This window comes from Oculina patagonica, chromosome 8, assembly GCF_052425735.1.
Source record: "Oculina patagonica isolate OP01 chromosome 8, crgOcupat, whole genome shotgun sequence".
Lineage (NCBI taxonomy): Eukaryota > Metazoa > Cnidaria > Anthozoa > Scleractinia > Oculinidae > Oculina > Oculina patagonica.
The window spans coordinates 8,836,021-8,854,259 of NC_135765.1; the positions used below are offsets into that span (position 1 = coordinate 8,836,021).

The following is an 18,239-nucleotide window of genomic DNA, read 5'->3' on the forward strand; positions in this document are numbered from 1 at the left end:
TTACCACTAATTACTCTTATTTACTTTGAGCATGTTTTGGACCAACATTGCTTGTTGTTAAGGTGATTGTTCCCATGGAAACCTTTGTTGCCGCGAATAACAATATTTTTCCCACAACACAAAAAAATAAGACTATGCCTTGGAATAATAACCACTTGTTACTCTATTTGACTCTGAGCGTGTTTTGAAAACATTGCTTGTTGTTATGGTGATGGATCCTATGAAAACCTTTGCTGGCCGCGAATAACAATATTTTGCACACAGCACAAAACAATTAAGCTATGACGTGGTGGGTATTACCACTAATTACTCTAATTTACGTTGAGCGTGTTTTGGATTAACATTGCTTGTTGTTATGGTGATTGTTCCCATGGAAACTTTTGCTGACCGCGAATAACAATATTTTGCACACAGCATAAAACAATTAACTTATGAAGTAAGAGTATTACTACTAATTACTTTCATTTTCTTTGAGCGTGTTTTGGAAACTTTGTTTGTTGTTAAGGTCATTGTTCCGCGAATATCATTATTTTGTCCCCAGCACAAAACAATTTAACTTTGATGCGTTGGGTATTTCAACTAATTATTCTTACTTACTTTGAGCGTATTTTGTAAACATTGCTCGTTGTTATGGTAATTGTACCCATCGAAATCTTTGCTGCCGCGAATAACAATATTTTTCCTACAAGACACACAAAAAAATTAAACTATGCCTTGGGAATATTACCACTTATTACTCTAATTGACTTTGAGCGTGTTTTGAAAATATTGCTTGTTGTTATGGCGATTGTTGCCATGGAAACCTTTACTGGCCGCGAATAACAATATTTTGCCCACGGCACAAAACAATTAAACTATGACGTAGAAGTATTACTACTAATTACTCTAATTTACTGTGAGAATGTTTTGGAAACACTGCTTGTTGTTAAGGTGATTGTTCCGATGGAAACCTTTGCTGGCCACGAATATCATTATTCAGGGTCGGCCAGGGTTTTTTGGTATTCAGCATACAGGGGGATTTTAAATTGGGTATACAGTATTTTTACGCTAAAATTGGGCCTTTTAGGTATAAATATACTTGTTTTTCCAAATTTTGGTATTTTGCATGATTTTGAAGGTAAATTTTGGGTATACTGGGTACATGTTTTCAAATATATTGGTATACCACAACCCCCCATACCCCCCTGGCCGACCCTGATTATTATGCGCACGGCACAAAACAATTAAAGTATGACGCGGTGGGTATATCACTCATTACTATTTGGTTGAAAAATTCTCGTTGGTATGGTGATTGTTCCCATGGTAATCTTTGCTGGCCGCGAATAAAAATATTTTGCCCACAGTACAATACATTAAAAATGACGTGTGGTACGTAGCACTTATTACTCTAATTTACTTTTGAACGTGTTTTGGTCTAACATTGCTTTTGTTAAGTTGATTGTTCCTATAATAACCTTTACTGGTCGCGAAGAACAATATTTTGCCCACAACACAAAACAGTTTAAAAATAATGACGTACGGTAATGAGCACTCACTACCCTAATTTTGTTTGAGCGTGTTTTGAAAATATGTTTGTCGGTTGCTATGGTGATTGCTTCATTGGAAACCTTTGCTGTCCGCGAATAACAATATTTTGCCCACAGCACAAAACAATTAAGCCATGACATAAAGTATTTTCATTAATTACTCTAATTTTCTTTGAATGTGTTTTGGATCTGAACATTGCTTGTTGCTATGGTGATTGCTTCATTGGAAACCTTTGCTTGCCGCGAATAACAATATTTTTTGCACTGCGCAAAACAATTAAGCCATGACGTGAAGTATTTTCATTAATTACTCTAATTTTCTTTGAATGTGTTTTGGATCTGAACATTGCTTGTTGCTATGGTGATTGCTTCATTGGAAACCTTTGCTTGCCGCGAATAACAATATTTTTTGCACTGCGCAAAACAATTAAGCCATGACGTGAAGTATTTTCACTAATTACTCTAATTTACTGTAAGAATGTTGTGGACAACCATTGCTTGTTGTTATGGTGATTGCTCCCATGGAAACTTTTGCTGGCCATGAAGAATAATATTTTGCCCACAGCACAAAACAATTAACTGTGACGTAGGAGTATTACTACTAAAAACGGTACTCTAATTTACTGTGAGATTGTTGGGAAAAACATTGCTCGTTGTTATGGTGATTGTTGCCATGGAAACCTTTACTGGCCGCGAATAACAATATTTTGCACGCAACACAAAACAATTAAGTAATGACGTGAAGTATTTCCACTAATTACTCTAATTTTGAGCGTGTTTGGATCAACATTGCTTGTTGTTATGGTGATTGTTCCCATGGAAACTTTTGCTGACCACGAATAAAAATATTTTGCACACAGCACAAAACAATTAAACTATGACGTAGGAGTATTACTACTAATTACTCTAATTTACTTTGGATTGTTTGGACCAACATTGCTTTTTGGCCGCGAATAACAATATTTTACACACAGCACAAAACAATTGAAGTAAGAATATTACTACTTATTACTTTAATTTACCGTGAGCGTGTTTTGTAAACATTGTTTGTTGTTAACGTGACTGTTCCCATGAAAACTTTTGCTGGCCGCGAATACCATTATTTTGTCCACAGCACAAAACAATTTAACTATGATGCGTTGGGTATTTCAACTAATTACTCTTACTTTGAACATGTTTTGGAAACATTGTTTGTTATTAAGGTGAGCATTCCCATGGAAACCTTTTGCTTGCCGCTAATGGCAGTATTTTGCTCACAACACAAAAGAATAATGAGCACTTACAACCCTAAATTTCTTTGAGCGTGTTTTGGATATATGCTTGTCGGTTGCTATGGTAATTGCTCCTATAGAATTCTTTGCTTGCCGCGAATAACAATATTTTTTCCACAGCACAAAACAATTAAGCCATGACGTGAAGTATTTCCACTAATTACTCTAATTACTTTGAACGTGTTTTGGACCAGTGTTGCATGTTGTTAAGGTTATTGTCCCCATGGAAACCTCTTACTGGCCGCAAATTACAATGTTTCCATGAAAACCTTTGCTGGCCGCGAACATCATTATTTTGTTCACAGCACAAAACAATTTAACTATGATGCAGTGGGTATTTCAACTAGATACTCTTACTTACTTTGAGTGTGTTTTGAAAAAATTGCTTGTTGCTATGGTGTTTGCTCCCATGGAAACCTTGGCTGCCCGATGCCCGAAAATAACAATATTTTGCGCACAGCACAAAACAATTAAGCTATGACGAGGTGGGTATTACCACAGGGAGCCCAGGCTCACGCTTTAACAACTCGGTCAAAATGACGGCGTCGAAATTATAAGGATTTGTATGAAACTTTATAGCTAAAATTCATATCGAAAGAAAATATAATAAACAGCCAGGTAAGTTCACATTTTACATCATATGTTGTCTATGTGATGGTTTTCGACTGTTACATAGCATTTAAGACGGAATCCACTAGGAAGTCGAGTAATATTTATTAAAGTTGGACAAAAATCAATTTCCAGAATAATTTAAATCCTATTGCGTTATTTCCTACCCTTAATAAAAGGTAAAGATGTAAGTTATTATCCGTGATAACACCAACAACAATTTCTTATCAGAGTCTGAGAAAATGAATTTCAAAGTTTACAAGGTATGGGCAAATTAAAATCTCACGTGTAGCCATTTTGTAAATTCGTCTTAAGCGATTCAGTAGAATTCAGCGGAACTTCAAAATGTGTTTTCGATGTGTGGTGTTGTTAGAAAAGATTTCTTTTAATAAGATATTTGAAGCAGTAACAAAAAAGTTTGCAATAAGATGGAAATTATTCTGGTACAACAATTTCTTATCAGAGTCTGAGAAAATGATATTTAAAGTTCACAAGCTATGGGCAAAAGCTTACATCTTTTAAGCGATTCAGTGGAATTCAGCGAAACTTCAAAATGTGTTTCGATGTGTGGTGTTGTTAGAAAAGATTTCTTTCGATAAGATATTTGAAGCAGCAACACAAAAGCTTGCAATCAGGTGTAAATAGTTTTGGTACATAATTTTGTCCAATAACTACTCGAAGTCCTGGCGGATTTCCTCTTAAAGCCTATTTAACCGATATTTTTAATTTTAGTTTACTCTTACCTAAATATATGCAAGGGTGAACACTTCCGACGCCCGATAAACAACACTGTTCGACAAAAACAAGCCAAATATTGCTTTTAATTTCATCCGCTCACTCCAAACCTTCGCATGGGTATAGTTTGAAGACCATACTTTCGATACAGTAAATTTTTGGTCCGGCTGCCTCTCTCCGTGATTAAAGAATATGGAAAAAATATCCAAGATTTGTACACTTTTGGCTTTCTCCAACACCTTGCCCCCGATAGAGTCGACGCATTTTTAATTAGCCTTGCCTTTCACGTGCAGCCTCACGCTATAATTGGGAGATAGTTGTCAGGGCGACGACACTTCTTTCCCGTAGGGGAGGGAGGCAAACGAGACCTTCGAGGGTGCTCTGCCTTACACGTGTACACTAGCCCGAGCTCCCACAGGATGACTTTGCCTCAAGTATAATTCTCGACTAACTGATGTACCGTGAGGGAGGATTTTTGGAAAACCTTGCAAATTAAATTCATTGCCGCTTTACAAAACAAAGCATGCCACTACAGCAAGGTCCAGCAACATCATCAACAAGGTAACGAAGCAAAGAACAATAGCTCTAAACGTTCGTTCAAAGTGGCTTTGCTAAAGAAAAGTCTTAGCTTTAACTACACGCGTAATAGACACCGCAAATTCGAGCTTAATTAGACATATCGTAAATGTCTCGATGAAATATTTTAATCAAAGGCTCTTCGAGCAACCTCATGGTAATTCGATGGATGAAGTGCCGACCTCCGCATTTTTTCTAAATAAGTGTCCAATAAAGTAAAGCAATCTCACTTTGCTTTATTTTTTCACGTGAGTTGCGTCATTGATGGCTCGTGCTTTCAGGGGTCGTAGCGCTATTCAGTTTTCACAACCAAAATATTTACCGGTTAGTGTATTACCTTTGATCCTTTTAAGCATTAAGTAAATTTGTTTTGTGAATATGTTTACTTTTCTGTCAGCACGTATAGCGTTATTTTTGAGCAGCGAAAAAAAATTGAGAGAAAAGATACGCCCGAGCACTTCGTGTATCTGCTCGAGTCAAAAAGATGAAAAACGGATGACGTGACACGAGGTGACGTGACGCGAAACAAAAACGTGCCGTGGATGTTGTGTTGACTAAAACACGTCACAAGGCGAGCGTAATAATTTTAACAGTTTTTAAGCGTAACTATATGTAGTTCATTGGTGCTATCAGTAATGTCACAATCTCACTTAATTTGCCTTCGAATGTTTTCTTGCGTGAATGGGTCATTGATAATTTTTTTCTTCAAATAAGCGTTCAATAATGTAACACAATCTCACTTTATTTCCCTGTGAATTTCCATGGGAATTGCGTCATTGATGGTTCGTGCTCTCAGGCTTCGTAGCGCGAATTCTATTTTATCACAAAAAATATTTAAGTGTAACCTTTGATCATTTTTAGCATTAAGTAAATTTGTTTTGTGAATATGTTTACTTTTCTGCCAGCACGTATAGCGTTATTTTAAGCAGCCATTAAAATTTGAGAGAAAGATGCGCGTTTCTGCACGACTCAAAAAGATGAAGAACGGATGACGTGACACGAAGATGATGTGACGCGAAAAAAAAAAACGTGCATGAATGTTGTGTTTACTATAACGCGTCTTTGAATGTTTTCTTACGTGAATGGGTAATTGATAGCCTATGCTCTGAGGCTTCGTTGAGCGAATTCTTTTCTCTTTTATCACCAGAGGATAAGTGGAAGTGATCCTCTTTCGATTTGTTTTGTGAAATTCAATTTAGTTCCCTGAAAGAGAGAGACCCTGGAACGAGGTTGAGATTTGATTGACATGTGCTGAATGCGTTTAAAGGACCTTTCTGTCAGCACGTTTCTCGTTTTAATGCTAAATTAATTGCGGTTTGATATCAGAATCGAGTGAGTGAGTGTTCGAGTGAGAAAATGCGGCCCATAACATAACCTCATTACCATTCGGTAAAAAGGGAACAGAGACTGAAGTATTGTATTGAAAGCAAGTGTACGTTTTTATTTCAATGCAAATGTGATCTGATAATTTTCAAAGTTTTCGCATATATTGTAGAAAATAAATTTAGACTGTAGTCGACACGTGCGTTTTGAATCTTGCTACATTTCCTGTCTGTTCCCAGCTGAACAACAACTTGCACGGTACTAGCCTTAGCCGTTATTTTTTGTAGTCTTTTCGCAAGACCTTTTGCGGCTAAGTTGTCACAGCATATTTGGTTTGTCGCGTGCCCGTGCTTTGAATCCCTGTCTCCTCCGCAGAGGCTTCTTTCGTGTTTCGCGCGGGATGGGAAATGGGGAGACGCGAAAGTAAGCGCGCTGAGCCAGGAAAGAATCGAAACGAAAGCCCTTCCCGTCGTCCAACGCGCTCCCCCATTTTTCATCTTCGTGTTCCCCCTCTGGAGCCTCTGCGGAGGAGAGAGGTTTTATCCCGGATTTTGTATACCTCCAACCTGAAAAAGGTATCCCTTTCGAGCCGAGCTTCCACGTCATGTAGTCTCAGAAAGAAGTCTCCTCCCTGGGGGAATTCATTTCTGTTTCAACAATGTGTGAGACAGCGAATTATTGATCAGACGTTCTTGAAAATAAAGAACGTCTGATTGAGGTTAGGCTTGCAATAAGTGGTATATGGTTATTTAAGTCATTCAGTATCTCAGTTAAAGAAAAAGAAATCACTTTTCTACAATGTATTACAGTGAAAACCATAAAAACGTGAACACTTTTATTAATCTTGGAAATTAAAATTGTTGCAGAAAACTACTAAAACTATCTAAACTAAATGATAGCTCAAAATGGTGGAAAATGTTAAAACATGGACACTGATGGAGTCAAGAGTTTTTTGGAACAGTTTGATAACTAGTTTCTCTAATTTTTCTTTCTAAGTATTATTAAAGTGTTCACGGTTCTCGTATTTTCACTGTAATTAATGTGATTTCACTTAGCTTTCCTTAACCTGTGAAATAGTCAAAACAACAAAATACTATTGGACACTAATTCTATTGTTTTCTTTTTTAGTTTAACTATTTATCCGGCACTAATTGTTTGATGTTGTTTCACGGGTTAAATTAAGTCACTCTAACGTGTTCCGATACAGTCTTTTGAAGACTCTTCTGTAGCCGTCAAATTTACTTCAGACATTGGTCAGTTACAGTTTGTCATGGTTAAGTTTTAAGCGGAATCGACACTTCCGTACTACGAAAATAGCAATTATAGTTTTCCATGTACATGTACAGCCTAGTTAGGTGTCCACTATTAGCTGAGGGTTCTCCTCTGCTAGATACTTTTGACGCATTATTAATAAAATTCATCCATTCATTCATTGTACGCATGCTTCTCGAGGGATTTTGTTCTAGAAAGGAGAAAAACATGTCTCAGAATATCTCGGCACTTAGAGCACTCGCATTCGTCATTAATTTGCGAAGCGGGCCTTGAGCGAGTTTCTCGATCACGAACCATACCTGATTATTTAATGTCGTTTTAGATGTTGTTTTAAACTGCTATGGTGCATGAATGTTTTCGTGCACTTAGGGCATTTATAGGGTGCCTCTTTTGTATGTGTACGAATGTGTTGTTTTATGTATTCACTCCGATTAAACCTCTTCAAGCAAACCCAGCATTCGAAAGGCTTTTCTCCCGTGTGTATTCTCTCGTGTTCCTTAAGATGTCGCTTGAGGGCAAACGCCTTTTCGCACTGGGTACACTTGAAAGGTCTGTCACTAGAATGTTTTAGAATCTTATGCCTTCGTAGGGCTGAATTTTGTGTAAACGTCGCGTTGCAGATTGAACAAACGTAAGGCCTTTCACCGGTGTGACTGAATTTGTGATTTTTGAGGCCTGCCAAACATTTAAAACGCGCGTCACACCAGTGGCATTTGTATGGTTTATCAACCGTGTGTGTTCTCTGGTGAACTACCACATCACGTGGCCTTTTAAACTGTTTTTCGCACTGAGGGCATTTATAGGACTTCTCACTGGTATGCATGAGTATAAAATGTTCCTTGAGGCTTTGATGAAGCGCGAAACACTTGCCACAAGTGAGGCATTTGTGGGGCTTCTCCTTGGTGTGAATCACCTGGTGTCTCCTCCAACTTCGCCTGCTGTTAAACTTTCTGCCGCATTCGGCGCAAGTGAAGGGCTGCTCATCGGTGTGTGTAATTTGATGAAGTTTAAGAGATTGAGTATAGCGAAAACGTTTCGGGCAAATGTCACAGGCGTACGGCAGTACATCGGTGTGTATCATGCTATGTCTTGTAAGGTACGACTTAAAACGAAAGCACTTGCCACACTCGCTGCATTTAAATGGCTTTATATCAGCGTGGACACTTTTGTGTCTCTGTTTGGGTGACTTATTAACAACACTCTTGCTGCAATCCTTGCTTGTGTGGTTTTCAGACGGTTTACTGTAATCTCCTTGTGATTTCGGGCTTTCTTTCACGCTTACAGACATACTGTTCTTCTATTCCCTGCATGTAAAAAAATACAGATAAGAGTAAATATCGCAAAGAGAACTTGCAAGCTTTAAATTTATAATGTCGAAAAGAACAGTGAATAATTGAGTTTTGTAGACACTTAACCGTGTTCTATTAGAAATCCACAAATCTGATTGGTTCTCTCATTGTTTTCCTGATAGAACATGATCGCGTAAAAAAATTACACAAAATTAAAGGCCTTGGACTGCAGCCTTAAAGTGTCCATTAAAACAGTAGACTACTCGCTCTTGCTTTCTGCGCCTGGTTCACTATTCGCTCAAACGAGAGCGAGTAGTCATAAGTATAGTGATTTAAAAAGACCAAAAGACCCGTACTTCAATAAAAATCATTCGCACGTTCGTTCAGTTTATTCATGCAAGTGAATGAGCTTTTGTAACCGATGGTCGAATAGCAGAGCTTTTAGCACAAAGCTTTCTACCTCATTCTCGGGGTAAAATTCTCTCTCCAGCCGTAAGCCATCTTGAACATTTAATTCGAGATTATTACCAACAAGAATTTTTATATCCTCCTACACAGTCGTTCTTTGGGCTCCTCACGTGACAAGCGCAAACAGCGTCTGCGTGGGAGACTAAAATCTGTCGGACAATGCTATATCACCGGTAAATTTGACCAAGTAGTGTGTACTTCTGTTTAATTGGTCACTTATAAGAATCAGCATTTTCGAGCGGTCACTCACTTGCGAGAGCCTACAAACAAGTAGCCTGCATTCAGTCGCTCCTTTTAGCCTGCACGCCAGCTAAAAATAAGGAAAGTATAAGTTGGTAATTCCCAAAGGTGGCCGCGGTCGCTTACGAGAGCTTTTAGTTTGAGTGACAATTAAAACGTGAGTAGTAAATAATAAAGATGGTAAACGTGGTTTTACAATGGTTTTAGAATGGTGGTCATATTTACAGCTTGTCGCTAACGAGTGGTCGCCAGGAGAGCTTTGACTGTATATTTTAACGGTAACTGAGATTGATTCAGGTCAATTTTATAAAACCTATTTGACTTCGATGCATAGTCACGCAGGAGTAAGTAATTTGATTTCAGCGGACTCCTGTACAAACACTGTACAAAAGGTAATTAATTAGGGACTACACTGCATTTCTTTTGTGAAGCTAATTTATGCGTAATGGGCCATATCCAGCAGAGAATTATCATAAATAAAACAATACATAAATTAACGGTTTTGTCGTGAAGCTTGGAAAAGCGTCGCGTGAGAATCGACCAGAATGTCCTTATCTTCATACGAAATCTAACTCAATTTCGATTATTCGATAACATATAATTAAAAAATACTTTAAATTAGATTAGCAGACAGCAATTATAACATAGATGAAAGATATGTTGTTAATATCTTGATCTGAAAGCGGAATATGACTCACAAGCGAGACCAAGCGTGTTTCATTTCTACTCACTTCAGTGTAAAGGTCGTCTGCCCAGTGCTGCTGTAAGAATTTTGATCGTTTCCGCTCTTCTTTCCCTCTTATACGTCGTTTGATGGATAATAAAATTAGATTTTGGTGAAGACGATGCGTTAAAATGACAAGAGATTGACAACGGTTCAGCTGAACTGTTCGATGAGCAAAGAAATACTATTGTGCGTTACAAAGCCTCACCACGTGATTGACATGTGGTCGCAGGTCACATGATCAACGTGTGTAAAGCTCGCGTGGACCTCGCGCGCGCAATTACTCACAGGACATACGAGAAGCCACAACAGATCATAACACGCTAACTGCATAGAAACTGCAGCGGGCATTGACCGAGCCGAGTATAGCATACAAGCTGCCCTGAAAGCTTTAACAATCGCCATGATGCTCGTGAGCTGCGTGTTTATATTGTAGAAGGAGTAATAATTTAAGTGGTAGATTACGAATAAATGATAATGAAATGACGTGTGTTTATCAGAGAACTCAGGAAAAAATTCTGAGTTCCTAGATGAGGTTTGAACCCATGAACTTCCATACACTAGTCGCACGCTCTAACCACTGAGCTACTGAGCAGTGGTCATTCGTGGGCTATGTGACACAAAGACTGCATCGCACAATCACCTTATAACAGATAACATGCCGTAGTTCCTGACGGACTACTTGCAGTCTTCAAAAACAAGCCATCAGTACTGGCTGTGTTTTTATTGGGATTCTCCGCACAACGCACAGGAACTTGCCTATAAAAAAAAGGAAAACGCCATCTCATAACCGGCATAAGTTCTTGTATAAATAAAATGCACTTTACTACAACCACAAAGACCAGCGCGCACTTGTTCAGTCTTCGCAATTTTTATGTTTTGCTCATGCTCTCGACGATGTACACGTGTCTGCAGCGCGCCGTTCCGTTGCCACTTAAGCAAGTTTATAAATTAATTGACGGTTCCTGTTTCAACTGGCCAATCAAAATACAAGGTGAATGGGAGAAAGCGAACGTCAAGATGTCAAAAACGTTGTCAAAATTAAATCCAAAAACTTTGTGTGATGTTCACGGTAAGACGCCGAGCAATGTAAGAAAAAATACCTTGAAGGACTGTGGTAAGGTAGATAAGGTAAAGTGTACGTCGAGCCTTGTGCATGGCCCATCAGGCCGGAGCATATCCCGGTTTCCGCAGTATGAAGCGACTAGGAGTACTTCACTCCCCCCCCCCCCCCCCTCCCACCCTAAATGGGATGCTAGTCCATCTCAGGGTTACCACTTAGCATTAAATTTGCCACAAAGGGGGTCTGTGAGGAACAAAAACTAGATCACAAAAACGACGATGTAAAACGGGGGGGGGGGGGGGTGGTTGATACATTTGGAAGCGCTAACAACGGTTGAAATACTCTCCTGAAATACTCTCCTAACTCTTGTTAGAGTTAAGTAGTTTTATTTTTTATTGTAAATAGTAACTGAAAAGCCCTGTGAGGGAGTTTACTATTAAAGTTCTTATTCTTATTCTTATATTAAATATAAGCACAAAACACAGCCTCGGGCTCATCAACTATGAAACAATTTTATTCCAAAATTGATCACATACAAGATTCAGAACCACTCTTGAATACATTTTTTTTTCACAAGTGTAGCAGCCCTCGCAAGCTTGTCATTTTGCTGGTGCCGCATTTATTGTTTTTGGGTGCTAGGGACATTGTTCCTGTTGTTTGATCTATTGTTCTATTGAAGGGTAGCGAGTCAGTCAGCTGGGGGAGAGCAACTATCCGACCCTGTTTTCACAGTGAAACATCGTCGAAAAGCTTGATTTCGTATATTTGAATGAAGCATTCATTAATGTAAACGCTTTCCCTGGAGTTAATCCTGCCTAGTTTGGATAAAAACATGGGGCGATACTGATACATTTCAAGATTTGCTAATATAAGTTAAAGTCTGCATACGAGCCTAGGAGGCGGATTGGGCGCTGGACTTGTAATCCGGAGACCCCGGGTTCAAATCCACCTCCCTGTCATTAAATGGATTTGTCTTCGGTCGTCCCGAATTCAACTCCTCCACGCTTTGTAAATAGCGAACTGGTCAGCCTCCTGCCGGTTGAGGTTTAAATTTTTAACAAGTTTATGCTCGATTTGCAATATTTGGTTATTTTTTTAGGGTCCACAATTAGCACAACAGTGCTAAATACATTGATACTTAAATAAAGTGATTTCAGTATTTTATTTAATTTGTTTATTTATATTAGGAAAAAAATAATATATTATATTTTTTTGGGAAATAAAATATACAAATTATCTTTTGACTTCTCTCTCTTGAAAAGCCTCTTGACGGTGTAGTTAGAAGCTTGTTGTTGGTGACCAGTGCGGTCACCTAAACGCATTTAAGCAAAAAACATTACAAAGCGTTTGAAATTAAAGCTAAAGTTATCAAAAATTCGATGTATCCGCGCTATAAACCAATCAGAATTTAAAACAAGAAAAAGTACTTGCAACTGGTAAAGAACGGGAATGTGCGCGTATGCCTTTGAAAATCACAAGCCAAGACGTAAAATGCACATGCTTTTTCTTAAAGATTGTAACAGTGGGACGACCAATGTGAATTTGGATAAGGCAGGGAAAATATGCCTTGTTGTTCACGCGGCCCCGTGAAGGCCATGGAAGAACTTACTCCAAAAACGCCCATGGCGGGAAAGTTCTGCTCAGCGATTGGACGATACATACAATCACTAGTGGCGGGAATCTCGTAGCTGCCGGTGCCAGCAGTCTCGCTTGTGGCGGGAAATGATACTCCCTGTGAACCATACTGCCTCTTGAGCTCCTGGAGATTGAACTGCTCAGCGATTGGCTGATACATGTAACCACCAGTGACGGGAATCTCGTGGCTGTCGTTGCCAGTCGTCTCGCTTGTGGCGGGAAATGATATTCCCTGTGAACCATACTGCCTCTTGAGCTCCTGGAGATTGAACTGCTCAGCGATTGGACGATACATGCAGCCACCAGTGGCGGGAATCTCGTTGTCGCCGTTGCCAGTCGAGTCGCTTGTGGCGGGAAATGATACTCCCTGTGAGCCATACTGCTTTTCAAGCTCCTGGAGATTAAACTTGAACACGTATTTCTGTCCACGAATTTTCTTCAAGACGTTCTTGTGGTAGTAATAACGCAATGCTCGGCTGAATTTTTGGTAAGTCATGCTTCTACGGCCATTCCTTTCACCCCAAAGACGTACGAGCTGGTTTGGGTTTATGATCTTGAACTGTCCGCTGGTCCCTTCCCATGAAATTATCGCAGAGTACCGAGGCTGCGACAGCAAGTCAAGAATAAACTCCAAAAGCTTAGTTCCTCTAAAGAGTTTGCTGGGCAGAACTGCTGAGATAAGTCAAAATATGGAAAATTATACAATGAAACTGAGGAGAAAAGCATGCTATTTAAACTAGCCGGCTCGGTTACAAATTAAACAGATTCGAGAAATAAGATTTAAAGGAACTGTGTCGCGGATTTTAGCTAAATTTAGGCATGGAAAATGAACATCAAATTCGTTGAGATATAAAAATAACCTCTTAAAACAGTGAAGGAACATTTCAAAAACACACAAAATACAAGAGAAGGTACAGATGCATGGCCAAAAGCGACGACGATTGAAACGGATTGCGATATGGGTCTTTGATGTATCGTTGGGCTGCGGAACAATTTTTATAGTTCATCTTGTTTGCGTATAACTTTAAATTATAACGGCCGGGGGACACATTTGGTTGCAATGAAGCTATGGTTTTGTTATTTAGATCCATAGAAATAATTTTTTGTAAACATAGCTAGTATTTGGCAAAACTTTATCATATAAACTTAACTCAGCCCTGACACAGTCCCTTTAATCGATACAGTCCAACTCCCACATAATGGACACCTTCGGGACCGCAAGTTGTGAACGTAATAGAAGAAGTCTGTTATGGCGAGAGCTGTTTTCAGTAATTTTTATTCACTAGGGAGTTCGACTTCTCTCCGTAATAACATGGCATCCGTGATAGTGAGGTGTCCGTTGACTGTAATTGTTGTTTAGTTATTTTCTTTGCTAATAATTTAATAATGCTAAAAAACAAAATCAAGTGAAATGGCATAGGGCAGTTGCGAAAATGTAACGGTGGAGTCCGTTATCAAGAATTTATCACAAACGAAAAAATTTTGGTCAACTCCCCTGCTGTTTCTAACATAAATTAACACTAAAAGATTTTCTCTATTTCTCAGTAACACATTATCCCGAAGTAAGATTTCTTCTAACTCGCTTCTCATGCGTATCAGAATCAATTAACTAACTCCGACACACAGCCAGCTTTGTTTGATTAAAAAAATGTGTAAAAAAAATACATACCACTATTGTTGAAATGCCTGTCCTCATTTCCAAGGAAAGAGTAATCAAAATTGCCTTCTGCTTCTGCAAGAGCCATTTTTCTCACTGTGCATTCGACTTTCACCTTTGCTGGCGGAATGCAGAAAATCTTGGCAACCATCGATTATTTATTGGGTTGTTCTCCGCACTTAGTGAAATTCGTCTGACTTTATTTCCATAGCAACTTATACACACGTACAACAATATTGTCATGTTTTGAGGCAAACGTCATCGAAAAAACTCTTTCAATGCCCGCCGTATTTTGAAATTATTTTCCTAATCGTGGTCGTAGTTGCTATGGAATCGGAACATGAATTTACGTTTGTTTTTTTCTATAACGTAACTCTTCGTTTTGGAAACGAAAACAAGAAACGTTGTGTTTATGCATCGTTAATGCAAAACAGAAAAAAATCATCTTTTAATGCCCAACAATAAAATTTGTAAAATCTATGTTGTGATCTGCACTATTTGATAGCTGTTCAATTGCATTCCTTCAGAAAAATAAAAATGATAATTCGTATATCGGATAACTAGGCTTGGTCTCGACATAATCCTTTACGTTAACGGTTGTCAAGGAAACTGACAAAACCCAATCCAACTAAATTATTAACTTCATATGACGTGCTTAGAATCCATTTAAACTGAGGAAAAGAGAGATCGATGCAAATATAATTTGCCTTAAGTTATTAACTACAAAACCAAAAGAATGAACTGCATGACTTGCATTGCGTCGTAAGGGGTGGGTAATTATAATGTGATAGTTGATTAGTTTAGTTGCTATTAAAAATCTTCTCACTCTTTACAGAATTTCCTTGCTTTGACAACAAAATATGTTTTGTTAAACATTTTGGTAGTCAGGGTCATGGCTACTATGGCAACTGAACATGGATTTACGTTTGTTTTTCCTATAGTAACCATTCGTTTTGGAAACGAAAACAACAAAAACGTTGAGCCGTTTGAAACATCTTTAAATGCCAAACAATTAAATTTGTAAAACTGATGTTATGATCTGCACTATGTGATAACCGTCCAAATCGCATTGCAGCAAAAAAATGAGAATTATAATTCGTATTAGCTGATAACTGGGCGTGGCCCACATAATCCTTTACGTAAACGGTTGTCAAGGAAACTGACAACGCCTAAACTAATTGAATTATTGACTACATATGACGTGCTTTTCTCTCTTAAAAGAGAGATCGACGCAAGTTATCCTTTAGATATTAACTACAAAACCAAAACAAAAAAAATCTTCTCACTGTTTACAGAACCTGCTTGCTTTGGAACAAATATTTTACGTCACCGGTTGCCAAAGAAACAGGCAATTCAAAATTGTTTAAGAAAATAGGAAGCACCGTTCAAACGAAATTCCTCCATAGCAAGCTATTCGTCACTCAATAAATATTTCCGAAATACCAAATTGTGCCGCCACAGTTTAGAAACATTGCTGGTTGTTAAGGTGATCGTTGCCATGGAAATCCAAAATGGATACAAATATCCTCGCAATACGAGGCCAGCAAGATCTATAATTTTGCCGACCCGATACTCAGGAAGAATCAAGTTTTGTGTGTAGAGTTTTACGGTGAAACTTATTTATTTTTTTGCATCTTTTTTTAGCTATCATTATCACATAGAAAAAAAAAACGCTTTCCAATGTGTTCATATCTTTTTTATAGTTTTTAATTGTAAAGAATTTAATAAATATAATACACACAGAAACTGAGCAGGAATGACTACGTAGATAATTGAAAATTAAAATTAAACAAACCATTTGCCAGCATAATTCAAAACCTCTACCTTTACGAGGTAGTTTGTAAGTACTTCCAGCACAGGTAGCCCAAGATTGTTGAGAGCCGTGAACATGAAATGGCATTGCGTAACAGCCTAAACGTAAGAGTTTGTATGGGAATGTAACGATCGTACACAGGAGTTCGAAATATGGAAAAGAAATGCAATAAAAACGACCTTTTTTCTCCTCTTCTGTCTGTTACTTGTGTTTCCGTGGCGAAATTTTGGGGCCGTTTCAAAGCGATTCCAGCGAGTTTTACTTTCTGATTGTCTCTGAGGGAGCTTGGCTTACCTGTGCTTCTAGTTTTATTATGAACCCTATTCATTGTACGTGTGTATATACCTTCTCTGAACAGCCGCCATCATGGATCCGCCATCTTGGATTTCAAAATTTTTCCAAAATGCCAGAAAACCACCCAAAATCACTGCAAAGTACTCAAAATCAATAAAAATGTACTTTAAACCCGTAAAAATGTAAAAATAATTCTGTCTTGATTTAATAAAAGGTGTCTAAAGATTTTGACACAGCTCTAGTTCTAAAGACATATTTTTGCAAGAAGCTTTGCATGAATCGACTAGTTGTAGCTCATGTTCAACGTAAATTACTCTAATAAATCTCTTTATGAACCAACAAGACTGCATTTACGGCATTTTGTTCAAATCATGAATTCTACCAATTTAATTAACTTGTTTACAACATGAAATAACATCAAATGAAAACAAATTTTTAAAGCGCCGGAGCGAGAGATGGACTAAAGCTTTCTAAATCCATGCATGGTCTAAAATGAACTATCAGAAAGCATTTTACATCGACGATCGCTTCATTTTCAACGAATTCGGGATTAAAATAACTAAATAATTCATGACTCAGCGAGACCATTCGGTCATAGTTCATGTCAATTCACGGCCGGAAACCCCGCATATCGAATTGCTGCTGACTATCGAATCACAGGCCGCTCTGATTGCTAGCTTAGCCAAACGGCAAAATAATCATCAAATGAAGAGAATTCTACTCACATAAGGGTTTGAAGTGATTTCCTTTCGACCATCAGCTGCGCTCTTTGCAACCTTTCCATCTTATTCACAATGTAATACCCCGGATGTGGAAAAAATCGTTATAAAGGGAACCAATACCCCCGGACATTACAACAGAATTTTTCTAAGTCTCCAGCCAAGGAAGAGTTCAAGCCGAATATCGCCATGACCGCCTTCAAATCAGCCCTAAAGTCTAGTTCCGAGTCCTAGTTGATGTGGCTGAAGACCTTTGCCGTCCGTCTAAAGCAAGCACAACGCTATTTGTACCTAGCAAAACTGTACCGAGTCAAGAGTTCAACCCGTTAAAGCTTTGTTCTAAGGTACAATAACAGCCGACGCAAAACTTGCAAATCGTTAGACTTCCACCTTCATAGGACTTAATGATGTCCTCCGGCAAACTTCCTTTAGACAGCAAAATGAAAAACTAGATCACCTCTGTTCTACAAGTCAGCGCGCGCCATTAGAATTCAAAGTTCGGTAGATATGGCGAGTTGGAGCCTGGGTAAACTAACCAAAAGTAAATGGAAGGGGGGGGGGAGGGGGTAGGTAGGTAGAAGGGATAAAAGCCATGAGTATAAAATTGAAAGCACTTCATTTCCACTGAAAGTAAGCCAAATAATCTCCCATGTCCTTAAAAGAAAAAAAAAAAAAAAAAAAAATCTCAACCCCATTCAATTTTCTTGACAGCCAGACTGTAGCCACCTTTTATTAAATCAAGACAGAATTCCATTTAAGTTAATTTTTATTGACAGAAACACGCAAAATTACAAATTTGGGAAAACATTCCTGTCAAAATGCCGTTGCCATGGTGATGTCAAGTTCCTGACACATCATCCAACCCTACCAAATTGTTGCCAGATAAATTTTGCATTATGGCGTCATTTTCAACAGCTACCTGAATCCTTCACTTTTTCTTTTTATCATTTTTATTGGGGGGGGGGGGGGGGGGGGGGGGGCAGGTGGCGTGGTTTAGTTGCGCCCGCCAGGAAATCTCCATTTCT

General features: G+C 38.5%; 1 protein-coding gene across 2 annotated transcripts; it reads right to left on the minus strand.

The window, feature by feature from the left end:
* Positions 1 to 7,190: 7,190 nt before the first annotated feature.
* LOC144662477 (uncharacterized) lies at positions 7,191 to 10,206 on the minus strand. Of its 2 annotated transcripts, XM_078523287.1 has the most exons (3): positions 10,041 to 10,206; positions 9,320 to 9,379; positions 7,191 to 8,616 (listed from the first exon to the last, which is right to left on the minus strand). In XM_078523287.1, the coding sequence occupies exon 3, from the start codon at positions 8,598 to 8,600 to the stop codon at positions 7,620 to 7,622; it is 981 nt and encodes a 326-aa protein (XP_078379413.1). In that variant the 5' UTR covers positions 8,601 to 8,616; positions 9,320 to 9,379; positions 10,041 to 10,206; the 3' UTR covers positions 7,191 to 7,619. The 2 variants fall into 2 exon arrangements, with proteins under 2 accessions (XP_078379413.1, XP_078379414.1); XM_078523288.1 differs by lacking the exon at positions 9,320 to 9,379.
* Positions 10,207 to 18,239: the final 8,033 nt, after the last annotated feature.

What these genes read in the sequence shown, in the direction of transcription:
- LOC144662477 (XM_078523288.1), bottom strand. Translation starts at nt 8,600, where the DNA reads ATGTCTGTAAGCGTGAAAGAAAGCCCGAAATCACAAGGAGATTACAGT.